General features: G+C 43.4%; 1 protein-coding gene across 6 annotated transcripts in view; it reads left to right on the top strand.

The window, feature by feature from the left end:
- ATP11C (ATPase phospholipid transporting 11C) overlaps positions 1–23,694 on the top strand; it is a 72,038-nt gene that overhangs the window by 32,725 nt on the left and 15,619 nt on the right. For all 6 annotated transcript variants that reach the window (XM_019536441.1, XM_019536444.1, XM_019536443.1 and 3 more), the window contains exons 11-26: positions 74–224; positions 1,443–1,640; positions 4,070–4,213; positions 5,211–5,368; positions 6,245–6,316; positions 7,319–7,392; positions 8,025–8,128; positions 9,008–9,189; positions 10,160–10,423; positions 10,898–11,072; positions 12,964–13,066; positions 14,771–14,916; positions 15,286–15,345; positions 18,192–18,319; positions 21,117–21,252; positions 22,635–22,700. In XM_019536441.1, coding sequence (XP_019391986.1) covers positions 74–224; positions 1,443–1,640; positions 4,070–4,213; positions 5,211–5,368; positions 6,245–6,316; positions 7,319–7,392; positions 8,025–8,128; positions 9,008–9,189; positions 10,160–10,423; positions 10,898–11,072; positions 12,964–13,066; positions 14,771–14,916; positions 15,286–15,345; positions 18,192–18,319; positions 21,117–21,252; positions 22,635–22,700 — 2,161 coding nt within the window. The remainder of the gene's footprint in view (positions 1–73; positions 225–1,442; positions 1,641–4,069; positions 4,214–5,210; positions 5,369–6,244; positions 6,317–7,318; positions 7,393–8,024; positions 8,129–9,007; positions 9,190–10,159; positions 10,424–10,897; positions 11,073–12,963; positions 13,067–14,770; positions 14,917–15,285; positions 15,346–18,191; positions 18,320–21,116; positions 21,253–22,634; positions 22,701–23,694) is intronic.

The raw sequence follows: 23,694 nt of genomic DNA, 5'->3' as shown, positions 1-23,694 counted from the left end.
ACCTGCCTTATTTTGCATGACTGAATATTAGAAATAACTGTGTGAGGCTTTTAAAAAGAAACCTGTATTTCAGATCTATCAATGCTTTCTTGGTGGTGTATTTGTGCATCTTGCTGAGTAAAGCTACAGTGTGCACCACGATGAAGTATGTCTGGCAGAGCAATCCATTTAATGATGAGCCTTGGTATAATGAGAAGACCAAAAAAGAGAAAGAGGCATTCAAGGTAAGTGGATTGGTCCTTCCTCAGTGTATTCTGACATGTTGGTCCTTCCTCCTTATATATTCTGACAGCCTCGTTTAATCTGATAACGTTTGCTGCCAGGGCTATCTGTCCTACTTAAGGCTTTGAATGCTTATGAAGGGAAGTCCTGTCAGTGCCTCATTGCCCTTTCCCCTTTTGTTCCTGCTTGTTTCCATTTTGAGCTACTACCTGGTACGCTTGCTAGAAATACTTACAGGTAGCTAGGCAGAGCCCTGCTCGGAGAAGCTCTGATGCTCCAGCTGCTCATGTTGCTGTTCCTATTATATAGAGCAGGGGTGGCCAGTTTGTCTTGTGTGCGTCACAGGCAGCCTCTGTGTGTGGCACATAGCACATCACTGAGGTGGCAGGGAGCAGATCAAGCAGGGGAAGGGGACTGGAGTGGCACTAGTGGAGGGCACAGGGCTTAATTTGTGACACGCCTGCCAAAAAGATTGGCCCCCACTGGTACTGAATATGCATCCCCATGTGTTTGTGTGCATGCTTACACCCCAACTTCAGATCTCTGGAAGTTAGTCTCTTATTTACTGGCAAAAGACAGATGGATAGAAATTTGGCCACACTGATCTCACACTTAGCAGCAGTGGCAGATTTTTACATGCCTGGTGCATATCTGGACTTCAGCCAACACTTTCAACCTTGACTGCATAAATTCAGGCTGGAGACACTTTTATTCAGTGCCTCAACATGGATTGAGCCACTGTGTCCTGGACAGCCAACCCTGAAAATGGTGGCCCTCCATTATTTTTAATAACTTTGGAGGACAGAGGCAATCTTGTTCTGATTTCACTTGCACCACCTATATATGCCCTGGGATAGGTGCACAGATTTCAGAACGGTCCCTGTTTCTTGCTCACCGAAACAAGACCAAAGTCAGACCGGTAACAGTTGCAGAATCAGACACCATGCAGACTTAGTTATCCAAGTTGTGCATAAAGTGAAACAATGAGCCAAACTCAGTGACCCCTTTGAAGTTCCACAGAAACAGGACTTGACCCGTCAGTCCTGGCATGATTTTTTTTTTTTTCATAGGATCCCATTTTCCTTCCAAGGTATCTTTCCATCTTTTAATGAAGAAAAGCAGACAAGCATAGTGGATGCATTATGTTTTAGACTGTGTCTGGCTCTGTCTGAGTTGCATATGCACCGGCCACAGTGTTCCTGATTATCTTTCCATTCTAGGTCTTAAGGATGTTCACCGACTTCCTGTCGTTTATGGTCCTGTTCAATTTCATTATCCCGGTCTCCATGTACGTCACAGTAGAAATGCAGAAGTTTCTGGGGTCCTTCTTCATTTCTTGGGATAAGGAGATGTACGATGAAGAAATAAAAGAAGGAGCTCTGGTGAACACTTCGGACCTCAATGAAGAGCTTGGACAGGTCAGAACCCCCTTCCTGGTGTGTCTGCATATACTAAAAAGGGATGTTCAGATGGTGTTACATGGAAATAGGGTGCTTTTGTTCCTTGGACTAGAAACTACTGAAATGAGAGCCCTCTTGTAGAAGTTACAGTAAATGCCCAACACATCTGGCATGGGAATGGCCAACGCTAGCTTTTAGCTGCTTTTACATGTTAAGCCTGCCAGATGCATATTGGAGCTAGTTTTGTGCTATGGCTCTCACGATCCTCTCAGCATGCACTGTTCAGGGAAGGTCTGTGGCTCATTTTAGTTTCATCCCTCTCTCCCTTCTCCATGTCAAGAGTTGTTCCAGCGCAGTATGCTGGGATCACTGGAGCAGAGCAGCAGGCTGACCAGATGCCCTTTGCAAAGAGAGGGTGTTGCACGGAGCGGCCTCGTTGTCGATCTTAGCCTTAAGAAGGAAATCGATTTTGGTGATTGGCACTGAATGGGGCAAATGATGTTGTCATCCCTTTGTCTCCTGAGAGTAGGACGCTTCAGTGCTTTAAGCTTTAGTGTGAGTAGGTAGACTTAGATTTTCATATAATACATAATTCTCTCTGCCTTCCCCTCCTGCCTGCGGGCTCTGCGAACCAGCCTGAGAGGGTGAGTTGGGGGTGTCCTAGAGACCTCCAGAGAAATGTTTCCTAATTCAAAATCTGGAAGCGTGCCAGCTCTGGAGTGTTGATTTAAGTAGGGTGTTTAGGTGTATTTTGGAAGCAACCTGTTAAAAGTGATTAAGCATACTGTCTTCTGACTGCCGGGTTAACTTTAGCTTTTTAATGAGAACAGTGAAAGTTAGATATCAAGACTGTCACTATATAAATTAATTAAAAGTAAAGGAAATCAAACTTTGCTGCAAAGAAGAACAGAGAGAAAATTGATGGCTGTATTTGTGCCAGCATTGCAGCTTTTAATGGTGCTGAAAAATAACTAGAAAGCTGCTGCTGTAGGAGTTCATCATGTACGCCCTTAATAAAAAGCCTTAGTCTGCTAGTCACTCATGTGCCCATCCACATAGAACTTTTAACTATTTTTGGTGGCAATTTACATTTAATGCGATTCTCCTTGCTTCAAAAACTAGATGATGTTATAAATAGCACATGAAAGGCGAGGAATTGGGTCACTGCGATTTGTTTCCATCTGGGGGAATGGCAGGCTCCACTCTGCGTGGCAGTATGTGTTTGCTTTCACCACTTTAATTAAAAATAAAAATCCTTGGTAACTGGCCTCTTTGAAGCTTAATGGGAAGAGTGCGCATCTGGTCAGCGCTCTGCATGCACAAGGGTATGATTGCTGCTTTCACCATGATGCCAAGCAGCCAGTGGCTTCACTCTGTTCATCCACACTCAGGGAGCTGAATGCAATGCAACGCAATTGAAAATACACCCTGCTTTTATTTCTTTAGGGAAAATGTCTCATTTCCTGCAGTGTTTAGCTAATTAAACCATGCTGTCAACATAAAAATCACACAAAGCAAACAAACACATGTCCTTCTGTTGCTAGCAGCTACTATATTTTTAAAGCGCGGTTTGCTTTTGACAGTTTTATCTTTTTTTGTTGTTTCTCTTGTTCTTTTTTGGATTTCTTCCCCATCTGATGATGAAAACCCAGGAAATTTACTTCCTGTTCTCATCTTATCCTTCTGTTTTTACCGCCTTAGAACTGCTTCACTCTGGGACTAGCAATGGGGAGCTTGTTTAAAAAACAAGCATCCAGAATGGGATTTTGATTCTTCATTAGAAAAAATTAGGGAAACAGTTTATATTAGAATGTGCGTTTTATAAGCACAAACTACATGTTTCTCTGTTGCATCCCTGTATTTTGTGCATCTTTTAATACCAACTCAAAGAGATCTAAGGAAGACCAGTTCATGGCAGGGAGGAATCTGGAGCCCTGAACCATTTTGTATTTGTCTAAGTGCAGCCATAAATAAAATAACTCAAGCTCTCAATATGGGTAAGGATGTTGCTGTGATGTCCAGCACTGAATATATATTTTGAACATAAAATAAAACTAGGAGTAAATTGCCATCATCAGATTCAACAAACAGTAGTGAAGCTTTGATTTCTGTGGGTACATTCATTCCATACATTCAAATATCTCACAGCTGGGGCAGGTTCTGGAGAGTGGTTTGTTTCTTCTTTAAAAAGAAAAACTGGGGCAACCATGAAGTGAATTGGGAAGAAGGGGAATTGTTCTGAGGATGAAGGTAGTAACACAAGAAGTAGATGAAGCTTGGAGCCTACTCTGAGCATATGCATTCCCTTCTTGAAGTGGCAGGGTGCTCTTATGGGTCAGGCCCGTTTGCTAAAATGCCCGTGACTCCTTTCAATTTGAGCCCTGCCTGAGCTGTGGTTGTTTCCCCAGGAGCATAAGCACTGCATTGAATTCCTCTCTTTCCTTCAGGTTGAATATGTGTTCACAGACAAAACTGGGACCCTGACTGAAAACAGCATGGAGTTCATCGAGTGCTGCATAGATGGGCACAAGTACAAAGAGTCCATTTCCGAGGTGGATGGGCCTCTGAAATATTATGGTAAAGCAGAAAAGGTAGAGCTATGTATGGTCAATTCCTTTTTCACTGCCAGCTCCCATTTCTGGGCGTTTAAACTTGAGCCTCTACGTGAATCATAATTAAAACTCAGGTGCAGATTTCTGAGCATCCCAAAACTTGACAGTACTTGGAGCCAAGGCGTGGGCTTAGTCCATTAGAGAAACTTTGGAGAATTAGGTTTCTGAATCCAGTATTTTTCATTGCTCAAGTTTAGGAGCACTGACCATTTAGGCATGGTTCTCTCTTTAATCATCGTAGCCATACTGGACACTGGACTGATTTCGCATAGTAATAACAGGGGAGAACAAAGCTGTTTTTTGGGGATCAGCTACATCCTCTGCTTAACTAAGACCAGGAGGAATAGAATTGTAGCTGAAGCTGCTGTCTAGTTGTATCGCTAAGATGCCATGAGAGTAATATTGCGCACACACCCATGAACAAATTACTGAACCAGCAGGCTAATATTGCTCTTCTAGTTGTGTTGTCTTTGTTTACCCTTCCATTGCATTAAACATAAGAGCAGCCTGAGTTATTGCTGGCATCTGCATGGAGCAGCTTTCTGCCTGTCTGGCTGGGAAGGACACTAGGGCATTTTTTGTTTTTTATTTGCAAAAGTAAGGATTGCTCCAATGTCTCCAGCTCATTTTCACATCTCCCCAACTGTTGGACGGTGTGGTTGCTACTCCTTTTCACTGAAAGTTTTTTCCTTGTGTGTGCATAAAAGGTGCAATGTAAATGAAAGTTACTGTATAAAGGGGAGATTTTTGGAGGTGATGAAAGGATTTGAGTGCTTAACACCAGCAGTGTGGAAAATCCCGACCTAAAGCATTAGTAATTCAGAACAAATCCTACTTGCTGTTTGACTCAGCATCATTACAAGTGCTGAATTTCAATGGCACGTGCACCCAGCCACAGGCTGTTACTCCCATGTAGTACCAGGACAGACAGTGGAGCTGGTAACTAACTTGTTTGCCTTGCTGCTGCTCTTCCTAGTGCCGAGAAGAGTTGTTTCTGCGTGCTTTGTGCCTGTGCCATACTGTTCAGATCAAGGAAGGAGACCAAGTGGATGGACTGATTGAGCATCTGGAACACCGATCTACCTATATCTCCTCTTCGCCTGATGAAATAGCTTTGGTGAAAGGTGCCAAAAAGTAAGGACCTTCAGGCTGTCTTTCAGAGCCAAGGGGTTTGCTTATCAGTCTTTTACCTTGTTTGTGCTCGTTGGGGTTATATAGAGTGCAGAAGTTGCCTCCTGAGCTGTTCCCTGCAGCTGCTCAGAGGCTACTCTCTCAGTTCCCCAGGCATAGTGGAACATGCTCATTCAGCCTGGTCCCAAAGGCTATTAAAGTTAATAGCAGTTTTTCAGCAGACTTCAGCGGGGGCTGAATTAGGCCCCCAGTGCAGTTTTGTGTGTTAGTCAATATTTAACCTTAACAAGCCACATCACAGTAAGAGCAGGTTCAGTCCTATGTAATGTCAGTCCTTGTACATCACAGTGTATTTGGGCCTTCCAGAACAAACTGGTTGTCCTGCTCTTATTAAACAGAGCCGTGCTTCATTCAAGTTCATCAGGACATTAGTGGCTGTGTTGTGTTGTACAAGACTCAGTCCGTTAGCTGTGTGTATGTTAGGGCAAGATGGCTTTTTTTTTTCTGTGCAGTGGCAAAAGTGTCCTTAGACAAAGCATCTCCTGCAATGGCTACATGCGTTAGCCTTTTCTAACATGCTTGTAGCATTGCTGTTTTGAAAGGCTTAATAGCGCGCCAAGCCTGTCTGTTTTGCCACAAAATGCATGCACGTGTGTTAATTCACACAGTTTGTGGAGGGAGGCCTTATACTTTCCTGGGATGGATCAGCTCCTTTTTAAGGATGTAGAGGCAGGGAAAGGTAGTGAACTGCACAGCCTGCAGATCCTCTGGGCTGGATGTTGTACCCCAGGTTATGGAAATGAATTTGAAAATGATGTTAATGTATCATGTATGGCAAGAGCTGTTTCCAGTGTTCTTTGTCCTCTTGTTTGTTGGCAGGTATGGTTTCAGTTTCCTAGGACTTGAAAACAATTACATGAAAGTGAAAAACCAGAACAATGAAATGGAAAGGTATGGGCCTTTGCAGCATGGTCACAAACATGGCTCTCACAGGCAGGCTCTGCCAGGCCCAGCCACTCCACATACTTTGTTCCCCCTCAGCGGAGCAGGATCAAATCCATGCAACATGCTGAAGACAGATCCTAAGCACAGAACATGGGGTGGTTGAGAAAATAAATTGGTGGCAACTTTTGCTAAAGGCAATATTCATGGCACTGAGGCTCCTTAGAGACTGCATGGTTGAGAGGTAGAATGAGTTTTCATAGGCAACAACCTATATCACGAGGTGCGTAGCTTTTGCTAATTAACAAACTGTGTAAAGCTGCCTTTGTTCCTTTGAAAATAGTCATGTCTTGCACTAGGGAGTGCGAGCGTTTTTGATGTCCGTAGATTGTCACGATGCCTCACAGACAGGGACCATGTAGAGGAGCTAGTTTCTCCTGGAAGCCTCGTCCCTGTAGTGTTGAGCCCTTGTGAACATACTCCGATCCTAACCCCTTTTGCATTGAAACTCCTTCCCTTGGTCCTGTGGCAGTAGCCCTGCCACATTCCTCTGTCGTGCCTGCTGCTGGGAGGGGAGCCCCAGCTTCTCCTCTGGCTCTTGCCCATACTATCATGTTTCATTTTGGACTTCTGCGTAGCTTGAGTTCCTCTGTTTTATGAACTGGGATTGACGTGGTGAAATGCTGCTCCTAGGACTTGCAAACTAGTTCAGCTTCTGAGTAATCACATGGGCCAGGGAGGTCCTTACTCACTTCCTTCTAGCTCTGGTGCTGCTAAATCACAGCATGCCTCACCTGGGGCCTCCAGCTAAGGGACCGTACCTGTTTCTTGGGTGCCAGCCAGCCACGCAGGGTGTGGGCCAGAAGGGCCTGCCACTGAAAACTCCCTGAATGCATATGGAACAGCTTTGATTTTTCAGGCATCCGAAACCTCGGTCATCTTGCATAAATCTGAAAATGTTTTGTTGAATAGATTTTTGGCTGATCCAAGTTTTTTTCCTTCTCTTAAAAGCTACCAGCTTCTTCACATATTAAATTTTGATCCTGTCCGTCGCCGGATGAGTGTTATTGTCAGAACTATCACAGGTATAGTTGAAAGTCTAGTTTAGATGCATCATATATCAGTTTTTATACATCCTGTCTAGGAGAGAGAAGTTTTGACACGTAAATACGTCTGCCTGCATTTAGTCTTGTGCTGCCTATGTATACAGCCTCTGCATTGCAGCCTCGGAAAGGTAATTTGCTATGTTTTGTGAGCCTTAGCTGCATCTTCAAAATTGTCTTTTACACAGTCTGAGTCTATAAAATGCTCATTGGTGCACGCAGATCTGACCTGGAAGCCACCCCCTTGTTGAATTGCAATCTCTGTCTTGAAAGCCTGTTGGCACTGGCATTTTTCAAAGGAGAGTTGGTGAACCTTTTTTTAGCATAAGTAAAACAACTAATTTTTCCTTCCATTTCTCAGAAATGATTGAATTCACCTGGCTGCAATGTTAAAAAAAAAAAAAGAAAAATCTCCCCTCAGGCTGACACTCATGTCTGATACTTCAGCCTGATTGGCTAAAGTTTGGCAAAATTACAAGCAAGTGAGAACAGAAGTCTTGGGCACCCTGACTAGAACTTCCTTTGCATCAAAGACTTGCTGCATATGAGACCAATGGCCTTTACATCTTCCTCCAGGTCTGGCATACTCTGATCTATTTTTAATTCGGTTTTAGGGAAGCTGCTCCTCTTCTGTAAAGGAGCCGACTCGTCTATTTTTCCAAGAGTGCAGCAAGATGAAATACAACAAACTAAAGCGCATGTGGATCGTAATGCCATGGTAAGAATGCACCTGGAATTGGTTTTGATCTTGGGTCAGGAAAAGCTATTCCCAAGACCAGGATCCAGCCTTAACTTGGGGGAAAATAGTGTAGGAAATACAAGTTTTATTTCTGTTCCCTTTGAAGTCCAGGGTGGGGACTCCCTTTTTTTTTTTTTTTCCCTGTTCCTTTGGCTTCCAACTTCTTTTAACTTCTAAACTACTTATATGGGCCTGATCGCTGTTGCATCTCAGCATCTCCCAAGTAGTCAAAAATAGATGTAGCAATAACACTCTTTCTTTTTTCCCCCCTTTTTAGCCTGGTAAGAGAAGTCTTTGAATCAGTTTATAGTTTTGTTTTCCATGTGTGGTGTGTGAGAGATTTATCTAGGGAAAGCTGAACTCAGAAAAAAAATGTTTAGACTTAGCTCCCTGAGTGGTGAGGCTATCATCTATTTTCTGGTTATGAATATCTGTATATTGGTCTTCCTCCTGCACCACTTTGTATTTTAAATTAGCCAAGTTTTACAGTCTCTTAGTTTTCATTATCTATGAACATACATAGTGGGCATGACTAAACACGCATGTAGACAAAGATGTTGGGGTTAGTTTACTCTGGCTCAAATTCAGCTGGAGTATATTCAGTCACATTCATTTAATGTGTAGATGCACCCAGTGTCACCTGTCTTGGTTTAACCATATGTGAGGAGGTTCATATATCAACCTGGCTGTACAAACCAAGAGGAAATGGTCCTTTTGCTGAAAATGTCAGATTGTTTTTAACATTAGATCCAGTACTGGCAGGTATTAGGTGCCCCGTAGAGACCAACGCAAAAATCCCGAAGTAGAGAGCTGTGGAAGAGACAGTTTTACAGCACTTCACCATTTCTCTGTTTTAAGGATGGGTATCGAACACTTTGCGTGGCCTTTAAAGAGTTCTCTCAAGAGGAGTATGATCAAATTGATAAGCAGCTTTGTGAAGCTAAAATGGCTCTCCAGGACAGAGAAGAGAAGATGGCAAAGGTTTTTGAAGATATAGAAGCCAACATGCATTTGATTGGGGCCACCGCAGTGGAAGACAAGTAAGAGAGCAATAAGCAAACAGAGTAAATACTAACTGCACCATTCTGCTGATTTGTGATCTGGACTTTCACCGTGACCTCCCTCTGCAGTGCAGGGCACATTACTTAACCTCTCTGCCTTTGGTTTCACAATTGTAAAACGAGAGTGTCTGCTTGCTGCAGAGGGCTGTGTGGATGAAATGGGGCTGTGTGAATGAAATGTCTAATATTTTTAAAACCCATGCCGTGATGAAAAGCACAGATATAAAGTAGTATTCTTTTGGGTTCCTTCCCAAAGCCCTCTTACTTAGGCAAAACTCTAGCCAGGCTTTATTTTGTACGTCCATTTACATTGCCACAGGGTTTCTTTCTGCCTGAGTATTATCTGACAGCCGCTTTGCTATTATTTTCCACTGATGGTGCTAACCTACAGATGTTGGAAGTGAACTGCATATTTTTTTTACCAGTTTGTTTTCAGAGTGAATTATCATCAGTCTACCACTGTCACCAAATGTAGCTCTTTGTCCTTCTCTAGTGGCAAGAGCTTAAATAGCAGTTTGAGTTTATTTCCTTTGAGTTCATCAGTTCAGGCCTATATTTTTTAAAATGCATATAGGCATCTCGTTTAGAAGGAGAAAGAAATTGTGGAATTTTAAACGTAGTGAGGCTAGTATTCATTTGTCTCTTCTGGGTGCATGATGTGTACATAGAGATATGCAAAGTGCTTGGGTCAGCTGCGATGTCTTTTATTACACCAACTTGTACTCCTGGCTGTCTTGTGTTGATGGGTGTTTCGTGCCTGCATGCATTTAAAAGCCTGGGTCATTGCTCTATAGCTGAGGCGGCAACAGCTGGTGTTTTTTGATGGACAGCCTTTAGGTTCAGTCCCCCAAAAGCATCAATATGCATGTTGCACCGAGTGAAAAATTGAAAGCAAAGTGCTATCTTGTGGGCAAACCAGAGGGTAAGCTGTTGTTGTTTCAATGTACAGACTCCAGGAACAGGCAGCAGAAACCATTGAGGCCCTGCATGCAGCCGGAATGAAGGTTTGGGTGCTTACTGGGGACAAGATGGAGACGGCCAAATCCACCTGCTATGCCTGCCGGCTGTTCCAGACCAACACAGAGCTGCTGGAGCTGACCACCAAAATGGTGGGGGATAGCGAGAGGAGAGAGGACCGGCTACATGAGCTATTGATGGAATATCATAAAAAACTGCTGCAGGAGTTTCCCAAAAATAGTGGAGGCCTTAAAAGGTGAGATGGGGGGAAAGGGAGAGAGAAGTGGTAAGCACTTTCTGCAGAGCAGCCCTGGAGGCAGAGGCCAACCAGGAAGGGAAAGAGTTATCCTCAATCCTGCATCCTTATAGAGGCAGTTGCAAAAGTCTTGCCACAAATGAGACTTCTTTGTGAGTGACGGTACCTGCCCCCTCTGATCACCGCAGGGTTGGGTCCTTACTGCCCATATGGGGGACCCTGCTCTCTCCTGTCCTAAACTCCATTCAGAGTTCATCTGTTTCTTAATTATTGCATTTCAAACACAAGCATGCAAACCTCTCAGGGAAATCCCAGTTTTCCTTTTCAGTCCAAGCCATTTGAGTTCATTGAGCCCCAAGAAAGTGAGGGGGTTTTTTGTTTAAGAACAATTTAATTTGTGTCATCTGAGCACAAAAATGACTTCTTGAAAACTTACAGCTCAGAGCATCACCTCTGTTTCCATTTGTATTTTAGGAGCTTGGTGTTGAACCAAGAGTACGGCCTCATCATAGATGGCTCAACGTTGTCACTAATTTTAAATCCGTCTCAGGATTCTAGTTCCAGTAATTACAAGACCATTTTTCTACAGATTTGCTTGAAGTGTACTGCAGTGCTGTGCTGTCGCATGGCTCCTTTACAGAAAGCACAGGTACGTACCCCATGGACCCTTCTGTAGGCAGCTTGTCACATTACTTACAAAACACTTAATAGGATAAAGCAGCTAAGGAGTTATAATCCCTTGGCCCAAACTTTGAGCCCAGCATGTATAGCAGTTGACTCCACCTCCCCTGTTTAGTCATCTATATCAAGTGCTCTGGGTTTTTGTCATGGGTATGAACACCTCTTCTACTGACTGTCCGTCAAGAGGGAGTTTTGCTCCTTGACTTGGGTGTGAGAGAGGCAGCAGGGCTTTTGGTGGCTGCTAAAGATTCCCACAGGAAGCAAAATACGCTGTTGCTTTTTGTATGGGAACAAAGGGTCAGTACTTCCATATGGAGTACTGAAGGACTGGAGAGGTTTGGTTTTATTTATTTTATGTAAAACTGTAAATTGGAAAAACCTGTCACAATGGGTGGGTTGCTGGCAGGTGCCATTTGATTTTCTTTACCCATGGGGAGTGTCCCCAGAAGTATCCCAGCAAGTTTTTCAGGCCCTCTGATTATTGCAGCTTCAAAGCACTAAGAAACATGATCAGATTTGTCTCTGCCCAGTCAGTAAACAGCAGCCTTTGCTTCTGGTTCAGTACAAGCCTTTTACATACTTTGGTTTCTTTGTTCCAGTCTTGTCTTTCAGTGATGAATTTTTAAAGGTTTGTTTTTTTTTTAATTTGGGTTCAGGAAACAGTTAAGTACAAATAGCTTATAAATAAACAGATGCATGAGTCTGCCTCTTTCATTCTGGTCCAAGATCTGAGGGTGGAAATCCATGACTTCCCCTCCACCAGCGGTAATGGCAATAGTGTGAAAAACAACGTGTCTAGCCCAGCTCCAGGTACAGAGGATGTGACCAACTGCGGTGTGATTTATTGTCACATTGAACACTTAGGAATTATGTCCTTGTACCCAGAGCAGAATTGATCTCAAGGCTTCGAAAGTGCTGAAATTTGTTGTAAATTCTGTCTTTTCTGCCTTGCAGTGTTAGAGGGCTGACAAATGACAGCAAATTCCAAAGAGGTGGTGCACGTTGGCTGCTCTGGGACTGCCCATGAGCCTGCTCTTACCTTGTAGTTTGCAAAAGCCTGGCTTAATTAAGGAGTAAACTGCCCTGGTTTAGCTCTCTCTTATTTTAGGGTTAGTTTGGACACATGGACATTTCCCATGGAGCAGCTGAGATGTTGCAGTTCCCTACCCTCTAATCGGTTCATGTGTTCGTCCTTGCAATGCTGGCTCCTGCTCATGAGACTCCGGATGGATTCAGTGCATTTTTTCATGCCTGTCTCTTAAAAAGCTTAAAAAGTGGGGGAAGGGAGAAGAGATTCTGCAGTTCCTCTGGCCGTAGGTTGATGATGTAGACTTGTCCTGGGTCTGGTTGGGCTGGCTTCTTAGTGTCCACCCTGCGCGAATGAGTTTGGGTTGCTACGTTGAAATGATGCCCAGTGTATTTCATCCTCCTGGAGAAAGCTGGCAAGTCTGCAGACTCCTGGCAGTAGCTGCTTGTGCTGAATTATTATTCAAGGTTGTTTGGAAAGGCTAAGTTACAATGTTTCCTGGGTCTGCAGAGTCCAGGGTGTCACCCAGAAGTTAGGCACCTGCTGGGGCAACATGCTAGAGCGGTGAAGGTGCATTGCTATATTCATGCCAAAGACGGCACCCACCTGTAAATGGGTGCCTTGACATTTGGACTGCAGAGTCAGAAGTGCCACTGATTGTAGGAGCTGGCATGCCTTAGCCATATTAAACTGGAGGGCTCTTTGGCTAGGATAAACCATTGACTTGAGCCTATACCTTGAGAAACAGGGTATATGCATATGTCTTATGTGACATTGCATGCACTGGTTGTTGGGATGCTTGCACTGACCTGTGTTGTATTTACTTCCTTAGATTGTCAGGATGGTAAAGAGCACCAAGGGCAGTCCAATAACACTATCAATAGGAGATGGCGCCAATGATGTTAGCATGATTTTGGAAGCGCATGTTGGAATCGGTAAGGAGAGATCTGGAGGTATCTAGCTTTTGTACAGGATTTTCCATTACCTGGTCTCTTTTTCAAAGCACTCTGAACTGAATGTCATTTCCTTTTTGCATGTGTGGAAACTGTGAGGCATGGGTAGGTGAAGTAATTACTGGGAAGTGACCATGGACTGATCAGAGCAGGCTCAGAATCCAACCCAGCTCTGCTGGGCCCCAGGTTTTCTTGACCCATGGGGAGTCTTCTGGCCACTCAGCCACACATCCAGCCAGCTTCTAATCTAAGTAAAAATCGTTGTAAATTATATAAATTAAACAGCGTTTACTGTGGCCTTTAAGGTGTTTGCAGTCAGCAAACATGCATGGAAAGAAGGTCAATTAACAAAAAACACCTGGCTTCTCTAGTTGATACAGGAGATCTCAGGCCCCTTTTCAAATCTGATATGGGTGTTTAAGTTCCTTTTGAAAATAGGTCTTAGGCACTTTTGAAAATTTCACTCTTGGTCTGGCAGACATTGTTTGAAGACTCATCTCTTCAAGAGATACTTGGGGAGGGGAGAGTGGGGGTGTTAACACTTGTATACATGTCACCAGAGTGAGCTCAGCTGTTCAAGCCTGGCAGGGAGGGAATATAGCCCACAACCTAACGAAAGTATGAAACAAATCACCCGTCCCCCTTTACTGTACCTTCCTCTTGCTGTACCTTCCTCTTGATTTTCTGGTTATACCTCACTCCTGCCTTGTTCAGCCCCCATTGAAGTCGATGGAGATTTTCTCTTGTCATCCTTGGAAACAAGCCTGGGGATTCAACCTGATTCAAAACATTCTGAATCAAGAGTGCAACTTTCTTCTCTCCTCCTCACCAGTAGCTGCGGCCTTGAGATTGCCATTGATTTGCGCTGGCGTATTCTTGCTGAGCTCAAATTGGCCCATATTTTTGAACCAGATGTGTGCTTTGCAGTTTTGCTGATCCCAGCTGGTTGTAATTCACCACCAAGGATTGAAATGTTTAATACCTAAAGGTTCATTTTCAGTCATGGGACATGCCTTCCCCTTCTTTCTGCCTGATTTCAGACTGGAAACTATTAAAAAAAATTCTTTATAGCTGCCAGAGGCAGTGGAAATATTAAAGAGAGCTTCTCATGTGTCACCGAGGAAGAAGAAACAGCAGCTTCCTTACTGGCTATTGGAGTGTCTTGTTATGCTTCAGTGAAAGGCATTCCTTGTAATAATGCACTGAGCATGTCTCATGGTGCAACAAAACTGGTTGTCTTGGGCTTTGCTCTGTGAGGCAATGGCATTAATGGTCTGAATATCTGGAGCAAAACAGGGAAACTATGTGGAATCACAGGGTTGAGTGCTTGCCAGACTGACCCAGCTTGATTGTTTTCCAATAAGCTGCATTCCCCAAGCTCACTTTTTGAGATCCTCTTGGATAAGAGCTCAGAAACAGAGGGCTGCTGAGCAAGACAAAGAGGATCTATGGAGTATTAGTCTCATCACCTTCTGGCCACTGCCCTCCACCCACTGTTGCTGTGAAGCAAGAAGAGACTTGGAGTGAGAGGGGTGGCATGTCAGATGTCACTGGATCAGAAAACCTTCATTCCTGGGATTTTGTTGTAGCTTGAATGGTTAAGATGTCTTAGCCACTGTTATAGACATCCCAAATCTAAGTTCCAGTATACGGATAAATCACTCACCGTATGTATGTCCTATCCAGGTATAAAAGGCAAAGAAGGTCGCCAAGCTTCAAGAAACAGTGACTATGCTGTTCCGAAATTTAAGCATTTAAGAAAACTACTACTAGCACACGGGCATTTATATTATGTGAGAATTGCACACCTTGTACAGTATTTCTTCTATAAGGTAAGGATTTGCATTCATCTAACACAATTCATGTTTTTTTTGCCATTGACAATAAAGTCCATTAAAGTTTTTTTTTTTTTTCCCCTAAATCAGTTGATTTTATCTACCTGTCTGTAAATTAGCTAGATCAGCATGGTGTTGTACGTTTGCAAGTTGTATACAGCCTGTTAACATTTTGGTCCAGGTCTGTGTTCCTGCAACTAAATATTAAAGCCTGATGCTAAAATGGTGAATGCCAGGCCTGATAAGTCAATAAACTGAATACATTCAGTTTGGTTTTTATTTCCAGCAGTCAAATCAATATTGAGTACATCAAATGCTTCACGACTAGCATTTCTCTCTCTCTCTCTCTCTCCCATTTTTTTCTAGAACCTTTGCTTCATTTTACCACAGTTTTTGTACCAGTTCTTCTGTGGATTCTCACAACAGGTAAGTTCCCACAGTGAGTTTATAAAGAGACAGCCCAAAATCTGTCATAGGATCAAGCTCCAAAAAAAAAAAAGAGACATTGGTTTGATTATCCTGTTGGTAACCTGTTGGCTTTTGATAGATAACAAGCCATTTCTATTAAAGTCGCCAGTGGAAACTAGCTTAGTTGCTAAGCAATAGATTCTGGAGGTTAAAGTCATTAAAGGAAGGTCCTTATGATCCTTCCTTTTGTTTTCATCACCAAAGCACAGATGGCACTCTTCCAGACTAACAAGAGACTGTTATCAGCAGTGTTGTCATTAACTCATTTGGAGAACGCTTCTCCTACAAGATCACAGCTGTTCCATTTGCCTCCTTGTCCTGAAAGGTTCGCTCACAGATTTAGGTAGAGAAGCTGAATTTTCCAACATAACTTTTAAAAGAACGAGGTGATGCAATGAGATCCCAGGTGTAGCCATGGGCATGTCTGTTGTCCAGAACATTGTGACAGGCGGGCGGATGAGGCCATCAAAACAAAATGGTCTCGAGACAGCCCAAGGTCTTTGGTTTGTGCTTTGGTTTCCTGTCTCTCCATTGCCCTAGGAGCTGTCAGGAGACAGAACAAAGCATTTGGGCTATTAGGAAATGACTTCCATGGAGATGAAAGGCAGCTTTTCTCAGTCAGAGCCCATGTATAAGCTGGGATCTCTTAGAGAGCAAGGGCTAAGGACAAACTTTAAATGAGCCTGCTCTTAAAGTGGCATCAGAGGCCACTTTAGGAGCAGAGCTTTATTAATAGTACTATCCATAAGGTAGCTTTATTAATTAGGTAGTACTGTCCATAAGGTAGCTTTCTTATTAAGAACTTTATTAATAGTACTATCCATAAGATAGCAGCTGGTGGAAAGGTAGGCAGTGACAGTCACTGCTGTGGAATCCCTTTGCTCCCCTGCCTTGCCAGTCTGCAATTGTGAACAGTGAATCCAGGATTCACAAGGTTACTGTTCTCTGTGGCCCTGCTGAACCTGAGCACGAGGACCTGGAAAAGGATGAAAGAAGCTGATAGAATGTGTTACACAGTACAGAACATGCCTGCTCAGTTCAGCCACTACCAAAATGAGATCCTTAGAACGAACCTGTTAATAAACACAGCCATAGCCACATTCCTCTTAAATGTCTTTATAAGTTGCTTTTGCAATGCACGTGCTGGCTTCTATATGAGAGAGTCCGAGGGAGGCTGCCAGAGGGATTTCATTATTGGCAAGGACCTTAATTTAATTTTGCAATCAAAAGATATTGGGCAGTCTGATCCTCCAGCTGTTGAACTGGCTGGGAATGTAGTTGCTGACTCCAGCAGGAGCATGAGAGGCCTTTTGTCATTAACTTGTCATAGGATCATAGGAAGTTAGGGCTGGAAGGGACCTCAGGAGGTCGTATCTAGTCCGGTCCCCTGCTCAAAGCAGGACCAGCCCCAACTACATCATGCCAGCCAAGGCTTTGTCTAGTCGGGGCTTCAAAAACTCCAAGAATGGAAACTCCGCCACCTCTCTGGGTGACCTGTTCCAGTGCTTCGCTACCCTCCTAGTGAGAACACTCTTCCTAATATCTAACCTAAACTTCCCTTGCTGCAACTTAAGCCCATTGCTCCTTTCCTGTCATCTGTCACCATTGAGAGCAGTCCAACCCCATCCTCTTTCGACCAGCCCTTCAGGTACTTGAAGGCTGTTGTTAAATCCCTTTTCAGTCATCTCTTCTCCAGACTAAATCAGCCCAGTTCCCTCAGCCTCTCCGAAGTCATGTCCCCCAGCCCCTGAACCATCTTTGTTGCCTTCCACTGGACTCTCTCCAATTTGTCCACATCCTTTCTGTAGTGGACGGCCCAAAACTGGTCACAGGACTCCAGATGTGGCCTCCCCAGGGCAGAATAGACGGGAAGAATCAGTTCTCTCAGTCTGTTGGCAACACTCCTACTAATGCAGCCCAGGATGCCCTTAGCCTTCTTGGTAACAAGAGCACACTGCTGGCTCCTGTTCAGCTTATTGTCCACTGTCACCCCCAGGTCCTTTTCTGCAGAGCTGCTGCCCAGCCAGTCACCCCCCGCCTGCACCGGTGCATGGGATTATTCCGCTCTAAATGCAGGACTTGGCACTTGTCCTTGTTGAACCTCATGAAATTTCTTTTGGCCCAATCCTCCAATTTGTTGCAGTATCTCTGAAAACCAAGCCCTACCCTCCAGTATATCTACTTCTCCCCCCAGCTTGGTGTCATGTGCAAACTTGCTGAGGCTTCACTCTATGCCATCTACCAGGTCATTATTGAAGATATTGAACAAAACCAGCCCCAGGCTGGGGCACTCCACTTGATACCAGTTGCCAACTAGATATCGAGCCATTGATTACTACCCGCTGAGCCCAACACTCCAGCCAATTTTCTGTCCACCTTACAGTTCATTCATCCAGCCCATACTTCTTTAGCTTGCCTGCAAGAATGCTGTAGGAGATCATATCAAAAGCTTTGCTCAAATCAAGTTATATCACATCCACCAGTCTCTCCACATCCACAGAGCCAGTCATGCCATAGAAGGCAATCAGGTTGGTCAGGCATAACTTGCCCTTGGTGAATTCACGCTGACCGTTCCTAATCACCTTCTCCTCCAACTATCTAGAAATAAGCACAGGCTTACAGGTAAATACCACCTGCCTTTAACCCATCCACTTCATTGGATCATATTGCTCCCGTCTGTGCCCTGACAAAAATATGATGTGGGCTATGTATGCAGTGAACAACAATTGGGGGGTTTTTTGAGGAAGGACAGGTTTCACCATCTGAACTCACTTTTTATAATTTCCCCCTTCTGGTCTTTTAAGCCTCTCTACGATGCTGCTTACCTTACGATGTACAATATCTGCTTCACATCACTACCGATCCTGGCCTACAGCCTGCTGGAGCAGCATATCAACATTGAAACTCTGACCTCAGATCCACAACTGTATATGTAAGTACCACCGAATCCTGCGTGGTCTCCACACAGCCCAACCTTTAGTTTTCCAGCAGGTCTTAAGGGTTGTTACTAGGATTTATTCGGTGATGTTCAGTGTTGCTGATCAGCTGCTCTCACAACTTCACAAGGGTGAGGCAGGTATTCTTGCAGTGTTGTTTCACTACTTGCTCCCTCATGTCTGTGTTAAGTGGAGTTATGCCTGGGAACTAGAGTACTACTTGCACATCCCATTGCCTATGTCTGGTTACTGGACGGGACTGTAAAACAGGACTTTTCATCAGTTGGTCTCCTTTTCAAAGCCCTTCAAAATGAATGTCATTATTCCCATTTTGTGTATAGGGAAAATTGGGCACACGCAAGTGAACTAACTTCTGGGAAGAGACAAATCAGGCCAGGCTCAGAATCCAACCCAGCTCTCCTGGGTCCCAGATCAGTGTTCAGGCCACTCAGCTGTACAGCGAACCTCCTTCTAATCCAAGTGAAAATCATTACGAAAAAATATAAATTAAATACTATTTTTGAGACATTTGCAGTTAGCAAACATGCATGGAAGGAAGTTAAAAGAACAAAACCCCCAATTTCTCTAGTTGATCTAGGTCAGTGGTTTTCAACCTGTAGTCCGTAGACCCATGGGGGTCTGCAGACTGTGTCTAATGGGTCCAGAAAAGATGACTGTGATCTGTCAAAAGTATGTCAATACCCTCACTTACAATTCAAAGGCGTATGCATTTCCATTCAAAATTTCCAAGGAGGTCCACAAATGAAAAAAGGTTGATAACCACTGATCTAGGGGCTCTCAGACCCCTTTTCAAATTGGATTAGGCTGTTTTAAGCTCCTTTTGAAAATGGGTCTTGGGCACATCAAAATTGTACTTTTGATCATTGCATTGGTAGACTCACCTTCTCATTGTCAGGGTTGGAGAGAGATGTGACGGGTGGGGGAGCAGTGAACACGTTTGCACAAGTATTAGAAAAGTGAGCTCAGCCATAGTCAGGGGCTTATTTGGTGGCATGCCTGCCAAAGAGGTTCCCCCCCCCATTGTAAAGTGTCATCTGCGTGTATCTCAATGAGTTAGCATACATAACAAAGCAGGTGCTTTTCTTGCTTTAATAAAAGGTGCTCAGGCATCTTCATCTCTAACAAAATACCACTGCATTATTTTTAGATGCTAGTTATAGTGGGATAGTGTATAGCAAATGCAGTCACCCTGACAGGGTAACGAGTAGTATGAATGCAAGCACATGCAAACGGGGGGAAAAAAAAGTAGATTAATTGTTCAGTTAAACAGGCTCTAACTTTAATATTCACGACCTTACATGTGTTGCTGAATACAAAGTGGCTGCTGCGCTGCTGCTGTGTAAATTGCTGAGTTGCTGCAGTGCAGATCTCTATAGTCGTGAGCCACTGTCAAATCTTGCTCATGAAAAGTGCTGCAGGACATAAAATGCAAATACAGAGGAGAATTTGGGATAAAGAAGTTCTTATGATGGCCCTGACCCAGCACCTGCGTGATCTGATCTTTCCTTATACAACCTTTCCCTGCAAATCAAAATGACAGTACACCATTTCCCTTTTAGGTGAGAGCTTTGTAACATCGTAATTTTTTGAATGTCAGCAAGCCTTTACATTATAAACTGTAATTATAAGAGACCCCGTGCTGCAGCTGTTTGCAAGATGCAGCCTGCTGGAAATTGCCACCATGCATTTTTTGGTTTTAATGGAAGGGAAATCAGTGGTGGTGTTTCTCGTTGTAAAGCCTGTCTCCTGCTCACCCCCAAAATCCCGGCCACAGAGAATGCTGAATGATATAGATCCGTGGAAACGTCTCTCGGAAAGGCATGATGCCATTGGTTTTGAATACGTCTTTTCTGGAGACTATATCTAGGCACTGCGTTACGTTTGTAAATTCATCTCAAAGCTGAGGGGGTTTGCATTTTTCTTTGGGGTTTGGAATCCCTCCCTTTGGTTTCAGAGCGTATTTCTTGAGTCTGCTGCTAAAGGGCAAGGAAAAACAGCCGAGGTCTTGCACTTTCTGAGACATGGCTATTGTCACTGCTGCAGTCCACGAGAGGGAGCCCATTCATACAAGGACAGCCTTGCCGAGGGCAGAGGATCCCTTATGTGAAAGCATTCCAGAGCCCACAGCAAGTTAATTTACTACCTTCTTTCACCAACGAACCAGCTCAGCAGAGCCTCGGGGTCCGGTACCCCTTGCATACAATTCAGAGGTCTTTCCCTTAACAAAGGAGACATGCCAGCTTTAAAACATCTACAACAAATAATTGCGGACTTGTAGAAATTTACCCTTTGAAAGAGATGTGTTGGAAAGGAGCAGAGCACAGAGAGGAAATGGCAAGAGAGGGAGGCTCTAGCCAGGGTAGCACCACATTGCTTGCTCCTTTCTTACCATCCTGTTTTAGACTTCAGCTGCCACAAACCTTAACCCTGTTAAGTTGCACAGTGCTTTTGTGGCACAGAACTGGGTAATAACACAGCGATTCTCCTTCCGTTTGGACTGAGTCACGATCTGAGGCTCCTTGTCCAGACCTGAGAGGCTACCACAGTAATATGCTTGACTCATTTATGACCCCTTCTAATCAACAGTTTTCTATATTTTAATGTAGTTTGGGGTGTCTCTATATAGTGAGCTACTTTTCACTTTTTAATGCACAAACCTGAACACCAAAATTAGAGCCTTGGACCAGAGCCCACTGCGCTGAGCAGGAGTCTCATTGGCTTTGCATCCAGTTCTGAAAGGGAAAGTGATTCTCCTGTTCCTCTGCTTTACAGGAAAATTTCTGATAATGCCATGTTACAATGGAAGCCCTTCTTATACTGGACCTTTCTGGGCGCCTTTGAAGGACTTGTGTTTTTCTTTGGAGTTTACTTTCTTTTTCAAAATTCATCATTAGAAGATAATGGAAAGGTAAACCCCCTAACCCCTTCCCCCTGAAAAAATCTAAAATCCCCCTGTTGAGTGTGTTTGTGTGTTTCTATATAATATATATATATATATATATACATAAATCTGTGTAACGTCTTGTTGTGTCTTACGACGTAGTAACATGTAAGTCATGGTTGCTTTAGCAGCACAAAAGTAACTTGAGATTACGAAGTCACATGATGAAATATTGTGTTAGTGCCAATACATGAAGCTTCTTCCAAAGTGCCATGAAAACAATTTAAAAGTGCTTGTGCTGTCTAAGTACCGTAGTCATTCCTACAGACATGACTGCCTTCAAACCATTAGGCCTCATCCTCCCATGGATTTTGCTCACAGCTTCCATGCATTTTTTTAGAGGAGTTCTGGGTGCACAGTGGTGGTAGGATGAAACCCACCTTCTCCAAGTAACCATGCAAACCTGGCTCTTTCAAAAATACCTGTTGAAATTTGAGTAACTTTTCCATAGGATGACCATATATGCATACAACTTTTTTTTTTTAAAGTTGTTATAACCTCATCTCATTGGTAAGCCCCTGTGCTGTAATTCCAATACCCGTGGATACATATACTCATTTTAATTATAACTGAATGAAACCTTTTTAGCATCAGGATGTTGAGTAAATAACCAGAAAGGCTGAATCTATATGCGATGCTGAACTGACGCATAGGGTCACGTCCTGTTTCGTAAACGCTTATGACTGTAAGAACTGCTACCAGCAATTGTTCATGATATCCATGTATGTTTGATTGAATCCTTCGTCGCTCCTATGAACTTTAATTTTTTTGCATTTTTTCAAACTTTTACATTTCACTTTCTGTTTTAATGTATGCATTCAGATCTTGACAGCCTTTGGTAAGCACCTGTCCCATTCATTGCCATCATTTGGCCTATATGCAGTATCTGCTTTTCTTTGTTGTGCATAGTCACTAGTATGTGCAAGCAAAACAGGTGTGTTCTAGTTTGAATATATCAAGCCGTACGTTCAGCTAACAGGGGAAAAAATTCCATGAATTGCCGTGTTGGCTTTGTATTATGAGAGAACACAAAGTAAATGTCCTGAAACTTAAATACCAGTGGTCAAAATGTCGTGTCTTCTCCATAAGCATTTCTATTGGTAGAACACTTATTTGGTACTGTCACAACGAGTGAATTGTTCGTATGGTACTGCATGGCCCAGGAATAGTGTAATGGGCAGCTAGCTTTGTAAGAGTGTCTGGTGTATATCTTCGTAGATCTAAATCTAGGGAAATGGTCACTCTCCATTGAATTTCCACTCCCCTCCCTCATCACTGCTTGTGTAGTTAGTTTTGTTCTTCCAGCAAACCACACAGAGATGCATATGATAATTGAAAATGTTTTTCAGGTTTTTGGAAACTGGACCTTTGGAACTATTGTTTTTACCATATTAGTCTTCACCGTCACACTAAAGGTGAGAGCTTGCCTTTATTTCCAATAAGCTAATTCTGTTATAATCATTTTAAAAAGCCTACATGCACTTTAGGATGAGATTATGCTTTTAAGATACCAGTAGCATTTTCCACATATATTTATGTTTGTGTTCTTCTGTTTTTCCTTTTATTTTAAATGCATCGTAGTGTGTTTACTGTGAAAGCAGCTCACATGATTTATATTCCAGGCTGTAATTCTTACTTGGTTCTGTGCGTGCGTGAGAGCATGCATACAAATGTGTTTATATGTGTTTCTGTTTTGTAAATTGTATACCTATTTTTATCCTATTTTCTGATCTGCCTAGGTGTGTTCTCTTGTCTCGTCTCTCCTTCCATACCTTCACTTCCTTGGCTATCAGAAAAGGAAATGCAAGGTTCATAAAACAGTCTTAAAAAAATTAAATTAATCCTGGCTCACATACCTTTAAATGACTTGGAGCTGTGTGGCATAAAAATACGTGAGATAAGTAAGGCTAAATAGGATCTCTAGAGGTCATTTAGTTCACCCCCTGCCTGAGGCAGGATCATTCCTATCCAAACCATCCCATACAAAACCTTGTCTAACCTATTATGAAAACCACCCAATCAATCCTGCTACACAGCCTAACCTGCCACGGGCAAAACAGGGGGACCACAGCGGTCAGTGTCCTGCTGCTGTCAAGGTAATTAAAATAAACTTGAGAGATCTAAGGAAGAGGGCTATGCCCCTCACCCAGAGGAAGGCAAAAATCTCTACAGACTACCAATCTGGCCTCAGGGTAAAATTTCCTTCCTGACCCCAAATATGGTGATTAGTCTGACATTGAACAGAGGGGCAAGACCCTCTAGCCAGAAATCTCTGGGATTTAGTCCCAGCAGACATATTGGCACATCCCAGTCAGATAAAATGTTGTACTGTAGTAGAGTCCCAAAAGCTCTACCAAGTAGCCAGACTAGTGTGTTGTGTGCTCGGTCACCCATACTCTACAGGTAGCC

The sequence above is a fragment of the Crocodylus porosus genome, unplaced genomic scaffold (assembly GCF_001723895.1).
Source record: "Crocodylus porosus isolate Cpor-Errol unplaced genomic scaffold, CroPor_comp1, whole genome shotgun sequence".
Lineage (NCBI taxonomy): Eukaryota > Metazoa > Chordata > Crocodylia > Crocodylidae > Crocodylus > Crocodylus porosus.
This window is presented reverse-complemented; position numbering and strand designations above follow the sequence as displayed.